This window comes from Cebidichthys violaceus, unplaced genomic scaffold (genome assembly GCF_023349555.1).
Source record: "Cebidichthys violaceus isolate CVI_PGR_0920_01 unplaced genomic scaffold, fCebVio1.0.p SCAF_24, whole genome shotgun sequence".
Classification (NCBI taxonomy): domain Eukaryota; kingdom Metazoa; phylum Chordata; class Actinopteri; order Perciformes; family Stichaeidae; genus Cebidichthys; species Cebidichthys violaceus.
Genome location: NW_027176417.1, coordinates 5,612,002 through 5,632,735, shown reverse-complemented (window position 1 = coordinate 5,632,735; position 20,734 = coordinate 5,612,002). Strand labels below are relative to the sequence as shown.

Below are 20,734 nucleotides of genomic sequence, written 5' to 3'. Positions count from 1 at the left end.
TGCAGATCTAAGTCGTGGTGCACATGTACCCCTGGTTGGGAATCAGTGACTGAGGAGAGCCACATACATACACAAACACCCTCTCATCCCTGTGGTCCTGCTCTTCCAGGTGTGATACCGGCCAACGGTGAAGAGAAGCTCATGGTGACCTTCAGTCCTTTCCAATATGAGACTTGTCATGTCACCATCCGGCTGATCATCTCTCAGTTCAACAGCAGACCGTACCTCTGTACCATCACCGGGAGCTCCGCCCCTCACCTGGCCCTCAGGTGATTACAGCGGTTCATTGTTTAGTAGAAGGATCCTCAAGTTCAATTAGTCGAAAAGACAATGTGACGTCTGTGTGAATTATTAAGATTTTAGCTCTTCTTGCAACCTCAGGGTCTGAAAAGTGAAGCCAATGGTGAAGTGCCTTAAACTTGCACTATCTCTAATGTCCAGCAGGGGGCGACTCCTCTGATTGTATAGAAGTCTAGTCTAAAATGACTCTACTTCTCTCTTGATTTATTCCCTCAGTAAACATTGTAAACATGAGTTTATGGTCTCAATCCCTAGTTTCAAGTCTTCTTCAATACAGCGTGATGTTCATTTAGTCCATTTAGAGTCCATTTAGAGTCAAACAGACCATAAAGCTTTATGGTCTGTTTGACTCTAAATGGACTCTAAATGGACTAAATGGCGGGCATACCTTGTCATTGACAGGTCGTTGTCCATGTTTTGTTTTATAATTTGAACCCTTTCACAGTGTGTTCTCACTTCACGAAGGTTAATTGTAGCCGCTTTGGTCGCCTAAAATGGTCTTATTCAGCATTAGGTTGTACTTAGCTCCGCCCTCTCGGGTCACTTTTTTGTTGCATCGAAACAAGGTGGCATACATTCTATGACTGTAACGCATCTTATGATACTGAGCTATCTCATACTGCTGTCTTTGCTCTCTCCACAAGTTCACAAGTTTTTGTGCGATTCTTTGTAGAGAAACTCAAAATCAACTAATCTATTAGTGGACAAAATTGTGAATTAGTCGAATCTTAGTTAGTCGACTAAGAATGCGTTTAGTCGAGGACTTCCCTAATCTAATCTCAGAACTTAAGTTACAGCACACACTGCTGTTGTATAACAGCGTGAACATATTCCAGGTTGAACCTAACCTAGTTCTTCCCCGTGGTGCTTCATTTGGTCTTCATGAGAAGTGAATGATGGTATGAAATGGTCTCTCCTTGCTGTCCAGTAATGAAAGGAGCTCTCAGGTTGTGTGTGTGCAAACTCATTACCAAACTAGGTGCTCCATGTTGGGGCACCCGACTGGATTCAACTGGAAAATGGGCTTGTGTGCTGATTAGAAGTTCCCATTAGGTTGTTTTGTTTTTTTCAGCCGGTGTGAAACCTAATGTTTAACCCCGTTCCCATGAGAAACGATGGTGCCATCCATCACACAGCAGTAGCTCCGTCCACCGCGCTGTCTTGGTGTTATCTCGGCCGAAAGTTAATAATTCATGAAAATAGCTCGGTAGCCGGTGCAGCGATATCAAGATGGATATGCCTCCCGATGGTTGTTTAGCATATTATAAAACATTCCCCTTCTGTTTGTCGTTCCCCGCAGTGGAACCAAATAAAAGATGAGCTGTGTGCTGTTGAAAGATTAAGAAATGTATGCAAGAGACACTGTTTTTGCAGCTGGAACCGAGGGCCCGATTCTCGCTTGTTGCTTAGCGTCCCCTGCCTGACTTATCTGACTCTGATGGAGGCTGTTCTTAAAATACACTCATAATTTTAATATCTCTCGACAGACTTTGCGTCCATGTTGCATTTTCCATCAATCTAACACCCTTGCAATTAATCCTGAAATCAACCCAGTAAATCTTTGGGACGTTTATGATGTTGAGCCGTTATTGGGTGAGAAGTGTTTAGTCAATAAAGGCAGCGGTTAGCGATGCTCTTGTATCTATATTGAAGATGTCCTTTTTAATTATCATCCAGCCGCCATGTACACGAAGGGGTCACTGACACAGTCTGACAGCTGAAGAAATGTAAACATAATGAAAATGAATTACTTGGCTTCTGACCTCATAGCTCAGTCTCTCCCGCTGTCCATATATCATTGTGTAAACAACCCAATTTAGAGCCGCTCTCACTCTGCCACCGGAGCCCATCCTGGACCTCAAAACAAAAACGAGCCAATTACTGTGCTCGCCACCACCCCCCCACTGTTTCACTTTCCCCCATCCACTGTGTTTGGTCTTCCACATTCTCCCACCAGCGGCCTCAAATTAGTCGCAAATACTGTCACTTGCAGTCAAAATGAGCGTTCTGTACTGATGAATCTGTTTTTGCCGTAATCAAAACAAGTCTTTCCCCGTAACATGTACTCGGGTGCTTATGTTTCTGCATCATAGTGAGCTGGGGAGAAAGCCGGGTCATGGAGAAGCAGCGCCTGCAGAATACAAAGGACCTTCACCTGCCGGCCAAGCGCCGCCTCGAAGCAACACCAGATACAGGTCGACCAAGGAGGCGGACAGATCAAAGGTAGTGTGAGTGGTTCAGTCACAGTCTGATATTGTGAAATAGGAGATTAAGAATCCATTCTTATGCTGCCAATCGTTATGAGAGCCTCTCTTGCGCCTTCATGAAAAATGTGAATGTCTTTAAGAACAATGTAGGATGTGCTTATTTTTTATCGTACCTCAATTGGTTTATTGACACTTCATTTTTGATTTAGAGAAGAAAGAACCACATTTTCTTTACAAATGTTTAATATCAGTACTGAGTAGTACCTTTCAAAGTGAAGTCAATGGGGTTCCTTGACTAAAAAACACAATTATTTTGACCTACGATGGCCCTAATGCGCCGTTATCTTTAGCGCTGTTATCTTTTGGTTCATGCTGTTATTTCTTCGCTGTCCTCCAGACATCGACAGATCGGGCTGGTGTTAAGCCCGGACTGAAGCCTCCAGTGGATGTCTGCACTCCTGCAGGGGTGGCAAAGATGCTGATCAAAGACACCGATAAGCTCAGCTCTAAAGACCTGAGGGAAGGTAGATGCCCCCCCCCCCCAATGGTTTTACTCTTTCAGCTGAAGGGTTTCTGTGACGTGCATGTCAGCTCTGCATACCTGTTATGATTCAACATATTAGGATCCTGTTATTCTTCTTTTGCACACGATCTTTTCTATGAAGTAAAAAGCATTTCAGATTATTCATATAAAGTATGTCTCTTATTTTGGCGGTGCCTCCCTTCTACTTCAGCTGTATCCTGCGGCAGCACGGCGGTTCTGCAGAACAGGCAGGTGAAGGAAGCCCTCTTCATGAAAAAGGTTCGACAAAACGTGAAGGACGAGCAAGCCAACCAGCTCAGATGGTAGGCCAAAATGAAATAAAGCATATACAGCATCATGTTTACCACAAGCTAAATATAACCATGATATCAAAATCATCAATTCAACATAACTTTATTAACAGAATATATACATTTTTGATTCAGGCAAGTCCATCTTGGTAAGGACCCCGTGTCAGAGCACACCAGGCGTCAGATAGTGGAGGAGAGAGAGATGGCGCTGCATGAGTACATGGTGAGCTCGTGTTACAGAACAGTCCAATGTAGAGCTGGGCTTTTCAAAGTCACCCAGAACCGCCTATCAGCACTTCCTGTCTGCTGTACACCCACAGGATTAGTTTGATACTGAGCTCTGTGCTTACATGTTTACCTGTTTGTCTTTTCCTGACCCGTGGTCCTTGGGGTTCTGCATTCAGAGATTCAGTAGTCCTTTCCATGTAAGGCCCATTTCAGTCAACATGACATTTACTGGATGTGTCGGTAGCAACACACCGTACAAATACCAATGTCATAACCCGATCCAGCTGTTGTAGTGTTAGATCCACACTGAGAGTTCCACCCTGTCATGCTGCCTCTGGTTGTATTGATTCACGGAGGAAATCTGCAGACTCGGACGAAATAACATGAGTTTTGAAATTTGTGTGTGTGTGTGTGTGTGTGTGTGTGTGTGTGTGTGTGTGTGTGTGTGTGTGTGTGTGTGTTTCCTCAGAAAAAGTGTTATTTGAATAGTTGACAGAACTCTCACAGACACTTAACAGCACTTCCTCCCCCAACTCCTCTCCACCTGCACTGTTTATAACACACACACACACACACACACACACACACACACACACACAGTCATAAACTCCGCGTTTACAGCCTCATTTCACCACACTAGGGTATTTTATGTGCTGTTTTTATGTTCGGATGATCTAGTATCTTCTATATTCTGTCTTTGGAGTCTTGACTGTGGGCCAGAGCATAAATAACTCAACAGAGAAGCCGTCCTCCTCTGTTCGTATCACAGTATTTACAGCTTTGTTGCTTAACCCTGATTTAATTCCTAGGACAATGACATAGGGTCTGACTTTTTTTTAGTTCGTTGTCAAAACCGTAATGTCATTGTCAAATGATTTATTGATACTTTGACATTTAATTCCTACAAACAAACGAGACCGTACTCCACAGGATTAGTTGTCATGGTTGCTTTGGTTGGGAAGAATTACGACATACCTCATCGAGCTCATTTCTTCCTGTGACAAAGAGACTGATGCCTCTTCAGCCGAAGCATTTCAAGGCGTCCTTACTATAGAGGATAAACATGTTGGAATATTTTGTTTCCATCGGCTTTACACCATCTGTCATTGCCAGAACTCTGAAGGGTTTAGCAAAAACAATAGGGAGAGCAGCATCTACTTTTTTGCTTCCCGCCATGTACCGATCTCCCTTTGTCCTCTTTTGCTGAAGGTCAAAAGGGGAGATGTACCTCACGAGGAAGTCTTTGCTGCTGGGAAGCCCAAACTTTCCTCCAGACGAGTGCTGTGTGAAGCCGGGCAGGTAAACGTCCACTGTGGTGTGTTAAACATCGAGATAATGCATTGCGTTTTATTCTTTTTTGTAGAAAGCACCTGGCTCTCATTGGTCTCGAATTAAATTAATCTGCAATTTGATTCAATTCAACATTCACGTTACTGTCATTTCGAGCAGAAATTTCACTTTATGGTCCTTCACATGTGACCTCTTCCAGGCCTGTGAGGGAGCCCCATCCTTCCAGTTTTACCCCAGTTTTCAGTGGGAGCTGAGACGAAGAGCCCTCAGACTGTTCCAGCAGGCAGCACGCAAGGTAAGCACATCCACGGGCCGTATAGTCACCGAGGTACGCGTTCAAATGCATACATGCAAACGCATTTACATAGTTGCACAGATACAGCACACGCATACACATGCTTTCCCCTTCCCTCAGGAGGTGACCGGCGTCCCAGCGCCCCTGTCTCTTTAGTTCAGCCTTGTGTAAACTCCTCACACTAAATATATTATATTCTTTACAGTACACTTGGTTTTCGTGGGTACGTTGAGTAAAATCCTACATGGCCTCTTAAAGACACAGCTGCTATGCTTCTCCTTATCTAGTGGCAAGTAAAGTTAGAAAAACTTTTCTGTTGGTCTTTATGTGAAACTACGTCCATGAAGCTCCCCTCCTGAGATTCGAGGAGCTGGACGTGACCAGGAGCTAACGTCCCTGCACTCCTCTCTCCCTGGCAGATCGTGATCCGCTGTCGCATGAACCGGAGACTGACCCGTTTGAAGAAACTGTCAGACAGCATGAAGAACGTGCCCGTGGCAAAGAAAGGTTTTGATCATCCCGTAATCTCCTCATTCAGAAGTAATCTCATTATGCCATGTCAGTAAAGCTTAATGGAGTTCATTCCCAGAGGTAAAATTGAATCCCCCTCTGGTTATTATGAGCGTCCTAGAACATACATGCATGCCTCAGGGACAGGGCTATTTATAGTGCCGCCTGCATTTAATCATACATTAAATGTCGCAACGTTTCTCCCTGACCCTCACAAATAAAGATCTGTAGAAATGAACTTTTTTTAACGTATTAATTGTCTCTCCTTGTTTCAGTTGAAGAGGAGACGACTTGTGATCTGAAGATCTCGCCGGACAAAGTCTTTCCGTTTGCTTTCCCTATTTTCTCTGATGAAGATGACCCGCTGGTGAGTACGTTACATAGCTGACAGCCTAACGAGTTGTTATTGTAAAATATACTTTCCCATCAATGTCAACATTTTTTATCAGCAGCCTGTCAACAGGGTAGCGGAACCACTTCTCTGAAAACGGGTTTTTCTTGTTCATTTAAATCCTAAACCACCTAAATGGTTTCTGACATATGAAAAGTGAGTGAGGCCTTTGTCCTGCACATTAAACAATTTCCCCATTAACGATGTCTCTGATCTGGCCGGGGAATCAAAGAGGAAGCTCACTTTCCAGCACTTCGATTAAATCTCTCATTTTCCAGAAGGCCCGCAGAAAAAAGGCCTCTTGTGTTCGATTGAACTAATAATGCCATTTGTCTCCTTGATATTTCCAGGCTCCCAGTAATTTGGTCCCGGTGCCTGTGGATCCTATTGACGTGACTGTGACAACACGTATTCCTTTCTTCAAGCTTCAAGTAGGCATTGATCGCAGCACCGGGTCATCTCTACATCAGGCTCTTTAATTCAACAGATATGTACTTCTCAGCAGCAGTGGTGGAAAGTACTTAAGTGCGTTTACTCAAGCACTGTACTTGTATTTTACAAGTATATCCTGTCATCTTATACTTCCAATATATAGGCGAATGTTGTACCACTGGACTAAACTCTTTAACTGCACTACCTTAGTAGGCTTTTGAGGACTTTTACTTGTAATTGAGTAGTTGTACAGTACTTCTTTGTGGTGGTACCTTTACTTAACCCTTGTGCCTGGAGAAACAGGAGAAAATGGTTCAATGTGATGAAACTTAATAACATTTTTAATTCAAAGCCAATGATGAATGTATGAGCACTTCCTCCAGCACTGCCCAACAAGCACAATTCATATAGAGTATATTTAATGTATTCTGTGTTTGACATTCTGCTTACTTGATTTTACATTTCATACTTTGAACCTGTGACCTCTCTACTGTCTATATGAAATGGATGCAATATTGTTACCATATTTATTGTTGCTATTGTTCTGTCACTAGGTTCCCCAGCACTATAAGCTCATGGGCTACCGGCCTGTGTCAGCCTGGGATGCTTTTACCTCTTATACGCCCACCACTCTGGCCAGACCACTTCGCACCGGAGCTCCGGTAACTCTGCAGTTCCTGGATTACAACATACGGACTTCAATATTAGAGAAATATAGTTATTAATTTATTCCTTCGCTCATCCACCTGCCTTTTTACAATGTCTCTCACTGTGCTGTTGTCACTTTTTAGGACGAGCTGGTGCCCAACGAGGTCGGAGCGCAGTCTCCCACGACAGTGGAGTCCAAAGCGTGGGAGGAGCAGCAGCATGAACATGAGAAGATGGACGTGAAGGCCGCCCGTCTCTCCTTCAGCGCCCCCGAAGCTCTGCTCAGACCCTTCCCAGCAAACCCACTCCGAATCTTCGTATGTCTGTCATTCACCATCTTTGATACAAAGTCTGAAATAGAACGTTAAGTGTGCATATCGGTATGATCTAAACTACCTTTGCTTCCGTGTTCATTTCATGTGTTTTAGAACCCAGATCCAGGCCTGCAGACCTACAAACCGACCCCTAAATACCTGGAGAGTGAGCCGGAGTTCCACCTCTGCCCTCTGCCCAGGTAATAACAACACATTAGTAAATAGATATTTATGGTTATATACTTTAAGTCTCTGTTTAAGTAAAGAAAACTATTCTCTGTGCTTACATTAGATAATGCCCAGCTATAGACCGGATTGTTCTGCTTTCTGTATGCAGGTATACAATCCCTACGTGTGGCAGACAAACACAAACCCCACATACTCAGAAGTCTCTGGACCACAAGGTAATTTCTTTTTGGAGACTTTGCACTTAGAGTTTCTTTGAACCCAGTTTGGAGAAACAGACAGGAGTACCAGCACAGCAGCAGCAAAGTGTGTTTTAGACACCTAAAATAAACAATACCAGTTTTAAATGTATGCTTTAAATAGAATATTGCTATCCTCAAAACGAACTATCCGTATTATGCCTTTAATCTGAAACCAGCTCCTGTTTTATATCTGATTGGACTAATCCAGATGTGGCTTGTTTTTTTGTTTCTTTAACACCAACAGGAAGTGATCGCGGGGCTCATGATGTGGAAGGATTTTGATTTGTTTACCTCGAAGTGTCTCTCCAACCAACCAGCTCTCACCAGCGACTGTGCCCCACGCAGGTAGGCCAACTTCATTATGAGTGTCGAGTCGTAGCAGAGGGTCCTCACACTGTACCGGCATCAGCCACCCAGACGTTAAACGACAGGGTGTATTCCACCAGAGGTTCCCATGTAAAACCGCAGAGAACCTCCGACTAGAGAAATAGTACTCGTACATGTTTACACTACTTGTTTACAGAGGGGAAAGGGGCTGTTGTTCACTTCCGCTGTCCATATCTGTCCAGCTTGTGGAAGAATTTGACCTTATGGCCTCGTGGCAGTGAGTCATTCTAGCTTCTCCAGCTTTTGACTTTGTCAGAAGTGTCATTTTCCTACATATAATATAACAGTATGTAGAGTAGGGTGCATCTCATTGTCTCCTCTTCCCCCAATCACACCCAGTCATCGTCACGCTGAGATCCTTTACATGTCGGCCACATGCTGAAGGGTTTGTAAGACGCAGGCTCATCTTGCTGCTTTATCAAGATGTCACTTGGAGTAGACATTAATCTTCTTGGAGTAAATATTTATCCTGTCAAATCGCCAAGACAAAGCTCGAATATTTAACAGCGTGAGATCCCGTTCATCATCTCACAGAAACATGACTGTGCAGCAGTGACGGCCTCGGCGCCGCTGACTGTCACCTTTTTGTATTGCGTTGATGATTCAGGCTTGATCGCTCACCGTGACAGGAGTGGTGGTGCGGCTGCTCTTTGTGGGCGTAGTCGGAGGCAGACTTGTATTTTGTTGGACAGTGATTTCTACGATGGGAGCGGAGATGTGTGGCGTTTCCTTCTGTCGTCTCAGCTTGTTTGTTGCACAGCTTACAAATCACTCCGTTCACTTTCTCTGGCTCTCCTTTTTGTTGTTTGGTTTAAAAAAGTTCTACTTTAGTTAAATAGTCCCTGCAGTTTTATATTTATCACATCGATCTTGTGTTCTCTGATTTCATCAAAACACGCGCACACACACACACACACACACACACACACACACACACACACACACACACACACAGTTTCTCTTGATTGCGATGCACTTTGGATTGAAGTGATCTGCCCTAGTTTCACCTTTTTTTACTCTACTATTTTTGAAGGAAAACATGAATTTAAAACCTGATGTTGTACTAAAGATACCGCTTGTGGAGGAACGTATTGTCGTATATATAATCGTTGGTGCCTGTAGCGGTGTTGTATACCGAGAGTGAAATACTTTGGCTGTGCAGAATCTAAGTCACACGGAGGCAAAAAGCCCAGCACACTGTCTTCACTTGCACCACCAAATGATGATTTATTCAGTCTTGAGCCTAAATGCACAGTGAATAAATGATGATATTTTGCCTGTGTATTAGTGAACACAGCATGGGGCTGTCCCTCGCTCTATGCACCCTGTCACAAGGAATACCACTCATGTACGCTATGCATTCCGGTTCTGACCCTTTCAAAGAAATGAATCTCATATACGTTGTCATTTTTTTCTCTCGCATGAAACAATTTACCGGTCCTCGTTTGACCAGACTCCCAAGTTATTAAGGCAGCCACTGTTGCTTTCTTTCATTTTCACTTTGTAAATAATATTTATACTGAACATTTTTTTTTTCTGTCTGCTTCCTATTTCTCCTCACTTTCCCCGCGTTACATAATCAGATGCTTGGCAAGGCGACGTATCCTGTTTGTGCCTGTCAGCACTGGTCTGTGCGATAACCGTCGGTACATTCTTCTTTTGTCATGCAAGAGATGACTCTCGCTCAGTCTTATTCATTTCCACCTGTGCATCGGCGGTTACACTCGCTGTCTCTTATCTTACCAACAAAAACAATACCATTTATGTCAGGTGGCATATTCTACAATATTCTGCAGTACATAATGTTTGTCATCTTCTCCCGCGTTTCCTCTTAGCTGTACTTTCATGTCACTTGCCATCATTTCTAATTATTTTATCCAACCAGTTCATTATTGTATCCATCCACCATCACATGTGTTGTACAGTGAGCTCCTGTGTAATACTCCGGACATTTCTCTCGTGCACAAAGTCCACTGCCGCTGGAACGAAGCTCTTACTCAATTTGATGTCATGCTTCGTGTGAACAGAATGCCATTTTGATCACAGCCGACGTATTTCCGACGAATGGGATGCTGCAGGTTTGACGTTTAAACACAGTAACTCCCAGGTCTAGCTAAATGAGCTAGCTAACTCACAAAGCTAACGTTTGCTTGCTAACATATGACCAGTTTAAGTTAAGGAGAAAAAGAGGTGATATGAAATGTTGTAGACGTTTAATAAAGTCTCAAAATGACTCGTCCGCCATTATGAAGTTTCTGTTCAGGGCCTGGAGGGAGGGGGGGGGGGCTCCAAATCCAAACCTGTGGCTTGTCTTGTGTTTTAATTCTATTTTGTGCCCGTAAGTGGCATCAACTTTCACTCTGGAGATCTTTTATCATTCCCGATCAAGCTGCGATTTCAAACAACCCAAAGCGGTCCTTTCATCTGAGTGAGATGGAGTAGATATCTGACCATTATCTCCGGTAATGTGTGGTCTGGCTCTCCAGGGGAAAAAGCACTGTGTGTGTCCTCTATAGGTCTGTCGACTACAGCACAGATACACTTCCACTCACAGCGCCGCCTCCTCTCGCCGGCCCTCTTGAGGATCTGCCACCGCTAATGGACAAACTGTAAGCACACGCAGCATTGGCGTCCATCGATCTTGTTGTTGGAGGCTTTTCTCTGCTTTCCCGCTCAGATCATGTGTTTTTGTCTTTGTTCAGGTGCGAAGGCTCAGGGGTGCAACTAACACCAGAGATTATCCGAGCAGAGTTCTCCAATAGCAACCTCACCAGCAGAACAACAGTCAGGTAAGTCTGGCACGGTGTGTGTGTGTGTGTGTGTGTGTGTGTGTGTTACAAAGGCAATGATCACTCATGCGAGAGGTTTTTTTAGGCAGAGCGATTGCTTATTTACATGAAGGAAGCACGTCCCATGCAATAAATAAGACGGATGTTTAAGCAGAGCCACATACAGACATGTTGTGCTTTTAGTTTTTAGAAGGGGAGTCCTCCGGATAAACCAAACCAAACATGGAGTTAATGAATAATTTCATTAACTCCATGTTTCACATCAATTCACTTCAGGTTGATAGCAGACCACCTCAAGGTGTCACTTAGAGAGAACCAGGACATTCTGATGTAGCATTTCAAAATTAAAGCCCTTCAAAATCTCATTCACGAGCCCACTTCAGATTACATTCATGAGACAATTTGTCTAATTTCAGATTAGATTTTAGAGCAGGAGTCTTCAACGTTTTTCAGGCCAAGGACCCCGGAAACTGATAGAGAGATGGAGCAGGGACCCCCTCCTATATTCAGTATATTGTATAAAATTGTGTTTTATATTAAACTGGACCTAGTGCCATGTATAAACATACCTTGTTATTCAAATAATACACAGGTTCATATATTCGGTTTTTAGTTTAAACATGTGCAAGGTACAGTGAGTTGGGTGGCCGTGCCACTGACACATATGAACATACCTCGTATGATAATCATTTATACAAGCTTTTCAAATTGACGTTTTTATTTTAAACATAAATGTGGAAACGAAAATGAGTGATGGCCTATTAGTACCACTGCCATGCATAAACATGCCTGTTATCTTGCATACAATACTGAACTATTAAAATAATGGAAAGATTCATGTTTGGGGAAAAAAATTAATAAATAATCTAATCAAACAAAAAACAACCCCCTGTTCTTCAATAGGGGGTTGTTTTATGGTGAATGCTAAATCAGCCTCTAGTTCACCAGCCAGTCCTCTTGACCACTTTCAATTCCTCCGTCTCTTCCATCGCTCTGTCACAGGCACCAGAGGGAGCTTCAGATGGAGTTCAACCAGATGGGGAAAAGAGTGATGGCCAGGCTGAGGCACTTTGGAGACGCTGACACGTCGTCACCGGGAGAGGACTGTGAATAGGCAAAACACCCTCCCCCACACACACTTCCAGAAACACCTCCAAATATGCTCTGCGCGCACACACACACACACACACACGCTCACACATGAATAAACACAACCGCAACATTACAAACACCATCATCCTCACCGATACGAGACTCTGCATTGTTTGCTTTGCCACTTCCGTGAAATGAAACCTGGTTACTTGTATCGCCCACGCACAAGCCTCTCTCCAGCCCACTCAAAATTACAGTAAGCTATTCCTACAAAGCCTGGGAATTCGTTATCCCTCCACCCACACGGATCCATGTATAAGCACAGTTACAGTATATTCTAACAAGCTACCCAACGTTGCTGACAGCTACATTCAGTTCAAAAAACGATAATTCTGCATCTCTCTGCTGTAGTTGATGGTGTCGTAGAAGCGAGTGAGCAACGTGAAGCTTATTTCTTTTAACCTGTGTTGTGACAGTTAAACATGATTCACCCTTTTTGTTCTCAATTGCATTAAACAAGTAATTAATGAGTGTCGGTTCTGGTTTTGTAATGAGATTTCCGTTAAATGAGTTCTTAATATTGATTTGTGTAACCCCTCGCTGATTCATAGCCAGCCCAGGATATTATTTCTAAATTAATTTTGAAACCTTGAAGTGTTCACTATAATAGAAGTTTGTATTCATGTGGTTGTAAGAAGAGATCTGCTTAGGTCAGAATTAAATTGCTGACATCCTGTGAACTCACTGGGATGGTCATGTGACTGCACTCACCCCTAGAGGGAGCTCCAACTCTGTGAGTTCCACAGTTAGAAGGAAGACGTCCGCATTTATCTGTCCTTCACTGTGTGTGTGTGTGTGTGTGTGTGTGTGTGTGTGTGTGTGTACTCACTTGATGGCAGTGTGCTTTAGACAAATAGAGTGGAAGGACTGCTTCTTTGAACCCCCCTCTACAAACACTCACATTTCACATACTTAATATTAAAAAAAGGGGTTGGACCCTCACATGAATACCAAAGCCTGAACTGCTTCGCTGTCAGAACACAGCGGCGTGAAGTAGAGGGGCGTTTAAAGGACAGAGCTTTTACTGCACCTTCAAAAAAAAAAAAAGAAAGAATCCATTGAGAAATTCATTGTACTATTAACATCATATCATGTCATCATATTTTTGCGCGTTGAGACATGGAAAATATTTATGGGAATCAATACTATAGCTTCATATTTAATGAAAGCCACAGCATTGAATAAGTAATAGATTGTAATAATAGTAACAGGAGTGTGTGTGTGTGTGTGTGTGTGTGTGTGTGTGTGTGTGTGTGTGTGAGAGAGAGAGAGGAAACTGTATGTTTGATGTGCGCAAAGAGGGAGAGAGAATGAGGAGACACAGTACTACAGCCCGCTACAGTCAGTGTGTATAATTCATTCTCCCAGCAGCTGCCATTTCCAGTAAAAAAAACCCAGCCGTGTTTCCTTTTACAGGCCACTTTACCGTGAAGCTTTAACCCCGCCAATGTACATTTATTTTCTCCGAAACTGATGGAAACATTAGGTGAACCGCTGACAGTGAAAACAGGAAGTGTTGCTTCTTCAGCCGGCCCATTTGTCGGTCACCCCATTTTCGAGAAAGTAGCCTCGCCCGGTTGATACGCTCGCCACGATGACCTCGCCATCCTGAAAAGCTCTCAAAGAAATAGGACAGAGCGACAGCGACCGGTCGTTTGTGAGTCAGAGTCTGCCTCTGTTGTCGTCTCTGACCAACAACAACCTACAGCAACAGATGTGATTACAGTGATTAGTGTCCATCTCTCTCTCTCTCTCTCTCTCTCTCTCTCTCTCTCTTTCTCTCTCCCTTGAACGCACTCCATCCCCGACTTGCAACCGACACTCTCCCTCGCGGTCGCTTCTCACTTCACACATTTCAGTGAATTCCTCCCTAAAACTTCCTGGGAGAGAAATTGTGTGGTGGTTTTGGTGGACTTCGCCTCACAGTAATGGCCCCTCAGAGATACCACGTTCTCCCTGAAAATTCTTTGACTGGCAACCCGGAAACTTCTCTCACAAGCTGAAAACACATTTGGTCCGACTTTGAACTCAGTCTTTGGCGTAGTCCGTGTTTGTGGCTTCAAGTAGAGCTTTTATTTTTTAAAAGAAATACTGTTTATTGCCTTTAAGACCTGATTTGTTTAGCCTTGAATACAAAGTACAGTGTCCTAGGGCTTTTAAAAGAAATACAGCTTATTGCCTTTTTCTTTAAATATTTTTTAATTGATGTCCGTGTTTTCAGCCAAAGAGAGAAAAGAAGGAAGGATTGAGTGTTTATTGAAACGTGTCAGGACACGTGTTTGTCTGTAGGGACCCAGTGATGAAGAACATCAAATTTCGGCCTTGTTGCCATGTCAGCAGTTTAACCGCCGTGAACATCTTTGCTCTGAATCAAAGCCCTGACGTCTTCACCGACTCTCAGCAGAGGGTCATGCGGAGTCCGCTCTGCGTCCTGTCCTTGATGATAGAGAGGCGTAATGGCTGTGGCGGTGGCAAGGTGCCCGAACCTTTTGGCAGAGCGCAGATCACTAAAAGACACCGTCTAATTGATGCGAATGGCGCGCTTCTGCTTCTGTCAGAACCGGGTGCATTTAAGTGGGAGGAACAACCGAGCCGGAACGACACGGTCCCCGTCCCTCTCAGGCCGACTCTTCAGTATTTATACATGTAGGCCTATCCACCATAAACAAATATACCATAGAGTACCAAGTATGTAAACGCTGCAGTAACTACAATAGCTACTATTAGCCACAGCTAGCTTTAGCTAAAACAACTACTTATTTTTCTCTCGCAGTTGCCTCTATTTGAAATGCATTTAATAAAAAAAGCAACTATCTTTGTAATTAAATTTTGAAGTTGCACATAACTAAAGACAGTATCTCAATCTGCTATACCGCTGCTAATGCTAACTAGCTTAGCAGTGCAGTAGCACTACCGTCTCAGCTTTGAATCCAGTAGTTTTTTAAACAGAATGTACAAGAAAGTTAAATGATGACAGCTTATTTGTAGATATAACATTGTTGTCCTTGCATGCTGTGGAGGTATTATAAAAAAAATTTTGGGTTGGGTTCATGTCTGGTAGAAAGATACTGTAAAAGCAGACGCACATGCGTGATTGCTTTACGATTGAACGATTGATTTCTTCTTTCATCAACCCTGTTAAATCTACCTTACGGTGCTCAAAGTGAGTGAGCGATTTTGCGGTCTTGGATAAAAAAAGATGCCCGACTCGCAACATCATAATTTGCACCCAGAGTGCTTTGTGATTTTAAAAAAAGTGAAGATTTAGTCAGTGTGGTGACTAAATCTAAAAAGTGTTCTTCTTTTTAAAAGCCAGAGTCCTCATCTCAGGCTGCAACATTTCTTCATAAACTTAAAGGTGACGATGAGTCACCTTTAAGTGAGCTGTACGGAGGTAGTCTTTCTTCGTTTGACGCACTTCAAGTTAATTATCTGTTAAATGACGTCTTGTCCAGACATAATTACCTTTTCTTGTCTTTTTTTCTCATACTAAACCTTTATGCGCCTCATAGGAAGTGTGCATTCTTTAAATTGCACTTAATTACTGTCATCCGTGACACTTTAGTGTTAACCTGTGGTATTTTTTTAAATGTAAGTGCTGTCTGTATTTCAATTTCCCGAAAAGACTGGTTTAAACGTAGCCCCCGATTAGCCTCACCTCTGTAGCGCCGGACAGAGCTGAGCCAGAGGGGGATCGTCTCGGCTGAACCACGACCTGCGGGTTCTGGCTCAATCAAATCACTCAAACGGCGTTGCACTCGCGTTGCACTCGCGTATGACTTTACCTTCAGTCTGAAGCCCCTTTACCTTCTTTGGGGATTTACCCCAAAGAACCCGAAAACTCAGAATCGCAGAGATTACTTGCCGGGTGTTTCTTAGGCTTAACACCACATGTGAAAGTGGAGATGACTGAATAACAGAAGGATCCAAATAGGAAAAACCCAACCGGCAGATGTCACGATGCCCAACTACAGACGGACTAATACTCTGGATTCTGAGAAAAAAGGCTAAACAGAGTCTGGGTACTCTTAAGTACAATTTTGTAACAAGGCTAAGGGATTGTTTGCCTGTCCACGATGTCCTTCATCTAGAACTCACTGTTGTTTCTGAAGGGCATCAGTAATATGTACTCATGCTGTGTGTACATGTTGAGTGCTAAAAGGACTACGTTGATTCTTTGAATACTGTGGACATTTGCAGTAGTAGTTGCTTGATAAACTGTCCACTGCAGTACCCTAGAACTACTTTCACCACACAGGTGAGGCCTGAGTCCCATTTCTTCACTTTTTCCTGTCGTCGTTCTTTCGTGGGTCTAACTCGGGGTACGACGTATCGGAAACATCATTCATATTAATACCTGGAAATGCATTTCCAAAAAAAAAAAAAAGCACCATCCAAGAATCGTGAATTCTGAATACTTGTCACTTTGATTGGCAGGGAACATGACTGACGACGTAAAGAGCAATGCTTTTGTTTCAGGAGTGTGAGGAGTGTGCGCTGTAGCATTAAATAGGCCACCGACACAAAGCGGGGACCACATAAATCCCCCTGACGTTTCTGCGGACGCAAATACAAATGTTTGTTTGTGACCAGGGGAAAACAAACGACAAAAAATACTTTTTTTTTTTAGTCAAAGAGAGCTGGCAGGAATTACCTTGGATAAAAAAAAAACAGTGACTGAGTCGAGGATGGCTGCAGATCCAGCAACTTATAATTCACTGGATTTCAGGGTTTCAAAATGATTCTCTCAGCTCATTTGTTAGATCTAAACATTCACATTTCTGTCCGTCTCAGTCAGAGATAAGAGAAAGTTCATTAAGCCGTCTGTGTGTCTTGATCTCAGTTGTGCGTCTGTGTGTCAAGAAATATCTCCCAGAGAAGGAAATTGGAGCTATTTCTGGCTGTTTTTCTGTGAACGTATTTTTCTATTTAAGGTAGAGCTTTACAAGATGTCGGGGGTCAGGACCCAAATCACTGCAGCTTGCGGGCATGTGCAGTAGTTCCCGCCGCCTCATTAAAGAATCTCCTGTTCTCCTCGCATCGTATGTGTCTATTCCTATACTTGATAAATTGAGTTATTGTGATTCATGGAAGGCCTTGTGCTATCCTTTAAGCGTTTCATTGAGACAGTGAGGAGGGTGACGGGGAAGCAGTGAGAGGAATACAGACGAAATTTGGAAACAAAGCAGAAACTCTGTGGAGCATCTTTCCTTGTCAAAGACGTCAATATAAAAGCCTGCAGGGTGTTTATTTCTAAATGAGATCCAGTTGCCTGATGCCTGAACCTGTGTATTAACTAATAATTGATCCCCACCGTGTAGTGACCGCACAGATAAGGAAACGTAGTAACAGTACTGACCATGAAGAATAACAATCTTGATAGAAATTTATAAAAATCATCAGATAGAACCGTTAAACTGTAGAACATCTGTTGAAAATTTGCAGCTTAACATTTTATTTATTTTACATAAAAAATACTGAATCAGTTGTAGTTTGAGTGGCAGTTAAAATACAAATACTGTATGAAGTTGAACTAGTTTTAGCTTCAGCACTAAATGAAGTGTAAGTGTCCATTTGAGTGAAAAGAGATGAATGCAGTCGAAATGTAAGTAAACAAACGGATGAATTGTCATTCAAAGTGATTCAAACATTTGTAATGTTAGCTGAAGAGTAAGAGATGAAAGCAGTTGAAACGTCAGTTGAGTATGAGATGAAAGCAGTTGAAGTGTAATTAGAGCACCAATTGACGTGCGTCCGATGAGGCGGGTCAATCGTCGCTTTCAGCGCGTTCGGGCCTTTAAGGGATGAAAGCGGTTGAATGTCAGTTTATTAGTAAGTAATGAGTGCAGTTGAAATGCCAGTAGAGTAAGACACGAATGCAAGTGAAACGTCAGTTGACATTTAAGTTGTATAAGTGCTAAGCTGACAGTGAAAGTGTGCGCACTGTGAGCAGTTGAACTGTCAGGTGGCATGTAAGTGAGCTGAACATTTTAAAACTTGAATGAAGTTTCGAGGAAGAAGGAAGGCGGAGCCTCCCCATGGAGACGATCATTCTTTTAAGAGTGCGAGTACGTTAATTACGGTTTTCTCCGATGGCACAGTATCGTTGTCATGTTTCTATAATCCTTGACGGCCCATTATTTTTTTTTTAATTAGGCTCATTAACGAGACGTGAACCTGCAATTCTTGGCACAAATCCTGCGCCACTGCCGGGGGGTTAATCCTGTCAAAAGGCCGGGAGGGTAGGAGAAAGAAGCGCTGCTCTTATATCTTCACAGTTGGTGTGAAAGAGCTGCTTTTAATGCCATTGTAGTGCGAGATAATTAGAAACCCTAAGCGGTCTCAACATTGGTGCCGTTCCTTCAATTAAAGCCAACCCTCTGTTGACTCCATACGCTGTGCAGCCATATGACTTGAATACTCGCATGTTTGCTATAATACCCAAGAGACACACCGACACTTAAGGACTTGAATCGCTCCAGTGGAGAGCCTCGAGGGTAACAACAGTTACCGACGCACGAGTGCTGCAGGAAAGAGCCGTGTTACCTGAGACACGGAATAACATAACGCAATCAGAAGGCTGGTTACTTGCGACTTGTTTACCGCTAATAAGCTTAGTAACCATAGGGAAACCAAACAGGGAAGGAAGCTTTGCTCACTCCAAGCTGTCTATCCAATTACTGAGCAACAGTGTCCAACAGTGTTCCCATTGAGAGTCTGCAGTACTGCAACACAAAACCCTTCATTCTCATTTGTTTGTGGAGGTCAGGTCCTCACGAGAACAACACATATCACATAATTACTCTGTGAATTAATTATTACTGCCTAAGATAGACCACCAAGGGATTTGAGGAATCCTCTCAAGTGACGATTTTCATTGCGATCGCTGAACTTTAGAATTATGTGGGGAAATAAACCGTTGGCAGCTCGGGCTCCTCTCGGTTGCGTGCCTGGCACTGAAGCGACTGTTTGCTATCTGTTTTTATGTCTGGCTCCGTTCCTCCCTTCTCCATCTGACACTTTTTTTTTTTCGAGCAACAGAGCTCCATATTAACCACTGACAGATTTGCGGCTCCTGACTGGGCGCTCTGCCCTGATCGCAGATCACAGTGGGTTTGTTGAACCCCGGAGCCTTTTGTCGCTACGTTCAACGTGAGAACAGGCTCTCACTTTTGATTTTTATCAGACAAAGACACAAAATCACCAAAGCTCTCCCTGCTGTCGAGTTATATTCTACGCGACCTGGACAAGTAGTTTTCCTTCTTCATGGCTCATCGTTGTATCCTTGATTTTACAGTAAATAAAGCAATTTAATAAATAGACCTGTTTCCTCATTTTTAATAGCAGCGGTAGTAGCAAACTGTTAGCAGAACGGCCCAAAACCATAGTTAATTAGAGCACAAAATGTTGATAACTCCCTCCTGTGTAATTGTTCGGGCGTCTGTTTTCACAAAATGAAAGGAGTTTGAGCACACCGTGGTTCCAGAGGAAAGCATAGTGAGAAATAGAAGCTTCATTTGAATGTTTTTAACATCCCAGCAGTGTAGTGCTGTCAAACTGTGTTCCCACTCAGCTCCAGTAAACACACCGCTACTTTATTTTTTGCAAGAAATCGAAATTGAAAGCGGCAAATAACACTGCAGATTGTTTAACTGGGTGCATTTGTGGCTTTAGCCCTCCTCGGCTTTTATACAGGCCCAACATAGATGAGCCCGATCAATTGTGCTGCACTGTTACGACTGTACAGTCAAGATATCCCCTGGGGCGCGAGTACATGCTGGTGGAGAATCACTGCTTTCGAGGCTCCGATAGTCCTGCAAATGGAGCAATGCCGTGCATTACTTCCTCGTGTGTTTGTTCTGAACTGGTGCGACTTGGAACGGGCCGATCCCTGCCTGCAGCTTTCTCGAGAACCGCTCATCCAAAAAGAAACCTTCCACACTCGTGCTTCCTTGGTGTCCTCAGCAAATCAACCTGCCAAGTCTGAAGACGATCGTATGAACGGCCGTCGAGGAAATGGAAGGACATACCAGCTAGCTGGATGCTGTGTGTTTACAAAAATGAATGAATAAAATCCCAGCCCCTGAGGTTCTCTGCGCGTTGGAGGGACAGACCGTCCGTCAGATAGCCTGGGGCTGACGGTCCCTCTGCTGATTCCATCACGGAAGGCAATTATGTCTGTGCATTATCATCTTGAGGTATCAACAGGCTGCCAGGCCTGGACTCCCTTCATTTAAATTATGCCTGACCTCCACTGTGCTGTGGCATGCTGTCACAGCGGGCAACAACCACGAGCTATTGCCCGCTATATCACAGAAATCCCTGCTCTGCCTCCGCAATAATAATATATATCAATAATGTTTTAACAATTGAGATGGATAAAGAATTTATATGATGGTGAATCAGACCAGCCCGGTAGAATAAAATAAGCACAAATTCAATAATATCGAAGGTGAATATCAATATGAAAAAGGGTTTTAAAGTAATATGAAAGTTAAAAGAAGAGATTAAAGACCAGAGTTCTGCAGG

General features: G+C 43.3%; 1 protein-coding gene across 1 annotated transcript in view; it reads left to right on the top strand.

Moving 5' to 3' along the window:
- Positions 1–12,675, top strand: part of cfap221 (cilia and flagella associated protein 221) — a 16,559-nt gene extending 3,884 nt beyond the window's left edge. Inside the window, exons 8-25 of the mRNA XM_068719599.1 lie at positions 110–269; positions 2,394–2,523; positions 2,905–3,031; positions 3,242–3,353; positions 3,477–3,564; positions 4,779–4,868; positions 5,059–5,154; positions 5,574–5,661; positions 5,940–6,031; positions 6,406–6,486; positions 7,042–7,149; positions 7,279–7,452; positions 7,564–7,649; positions 7,787–7,853; positions 8,122–8,222; positions 10,781–10,873; positions 10,967–11,053; positions 12,056–12,675. Coding sequence (XP_068575700.1) covers positions 110–269; positions 2,394–2,523; positions 2,905–3,031; positions 3,242–3,353; positions 3,477–3,564; positions 4,779–4,868; positions 5,059–5,154; positions 5,574–5,661; positions 5,940–6,031; positions 6,406–6,486; positions 7,042–7,149; positions 7,279–7,452; positions 7,564–7,649; positions 7,787–7,853; positions 8,122–8,222; positions 10,781–10,873; positions 10,967–11,053; positions 12,056–12,167 — 1,892 coding nt within the window. The 3' untranslated portion in view covers positions 12,168–12,675. The remainder of the gene's footprint in view (positions 1–109; positions 270–2,393; positions 2,524–2,904; positions 3,032–3,241; positions 3,354–3,476; positions 3,565–4,778; positions 4,869–5,058; positions 5,155–5,573; positions 5,662–5,939; positions 6,032–6,405; positions 6,487–7,041; positions 7,150–7,278; positions 7,453–7,563; positions 7,650–7,786; positions 7,854–8,121; positions 8,223–10,780; positions 10,874–10,966; positions 11,054–12,055) is intronic.
- Positions 12,676–20,734: the final 8,059 nt, after the last annotated feature.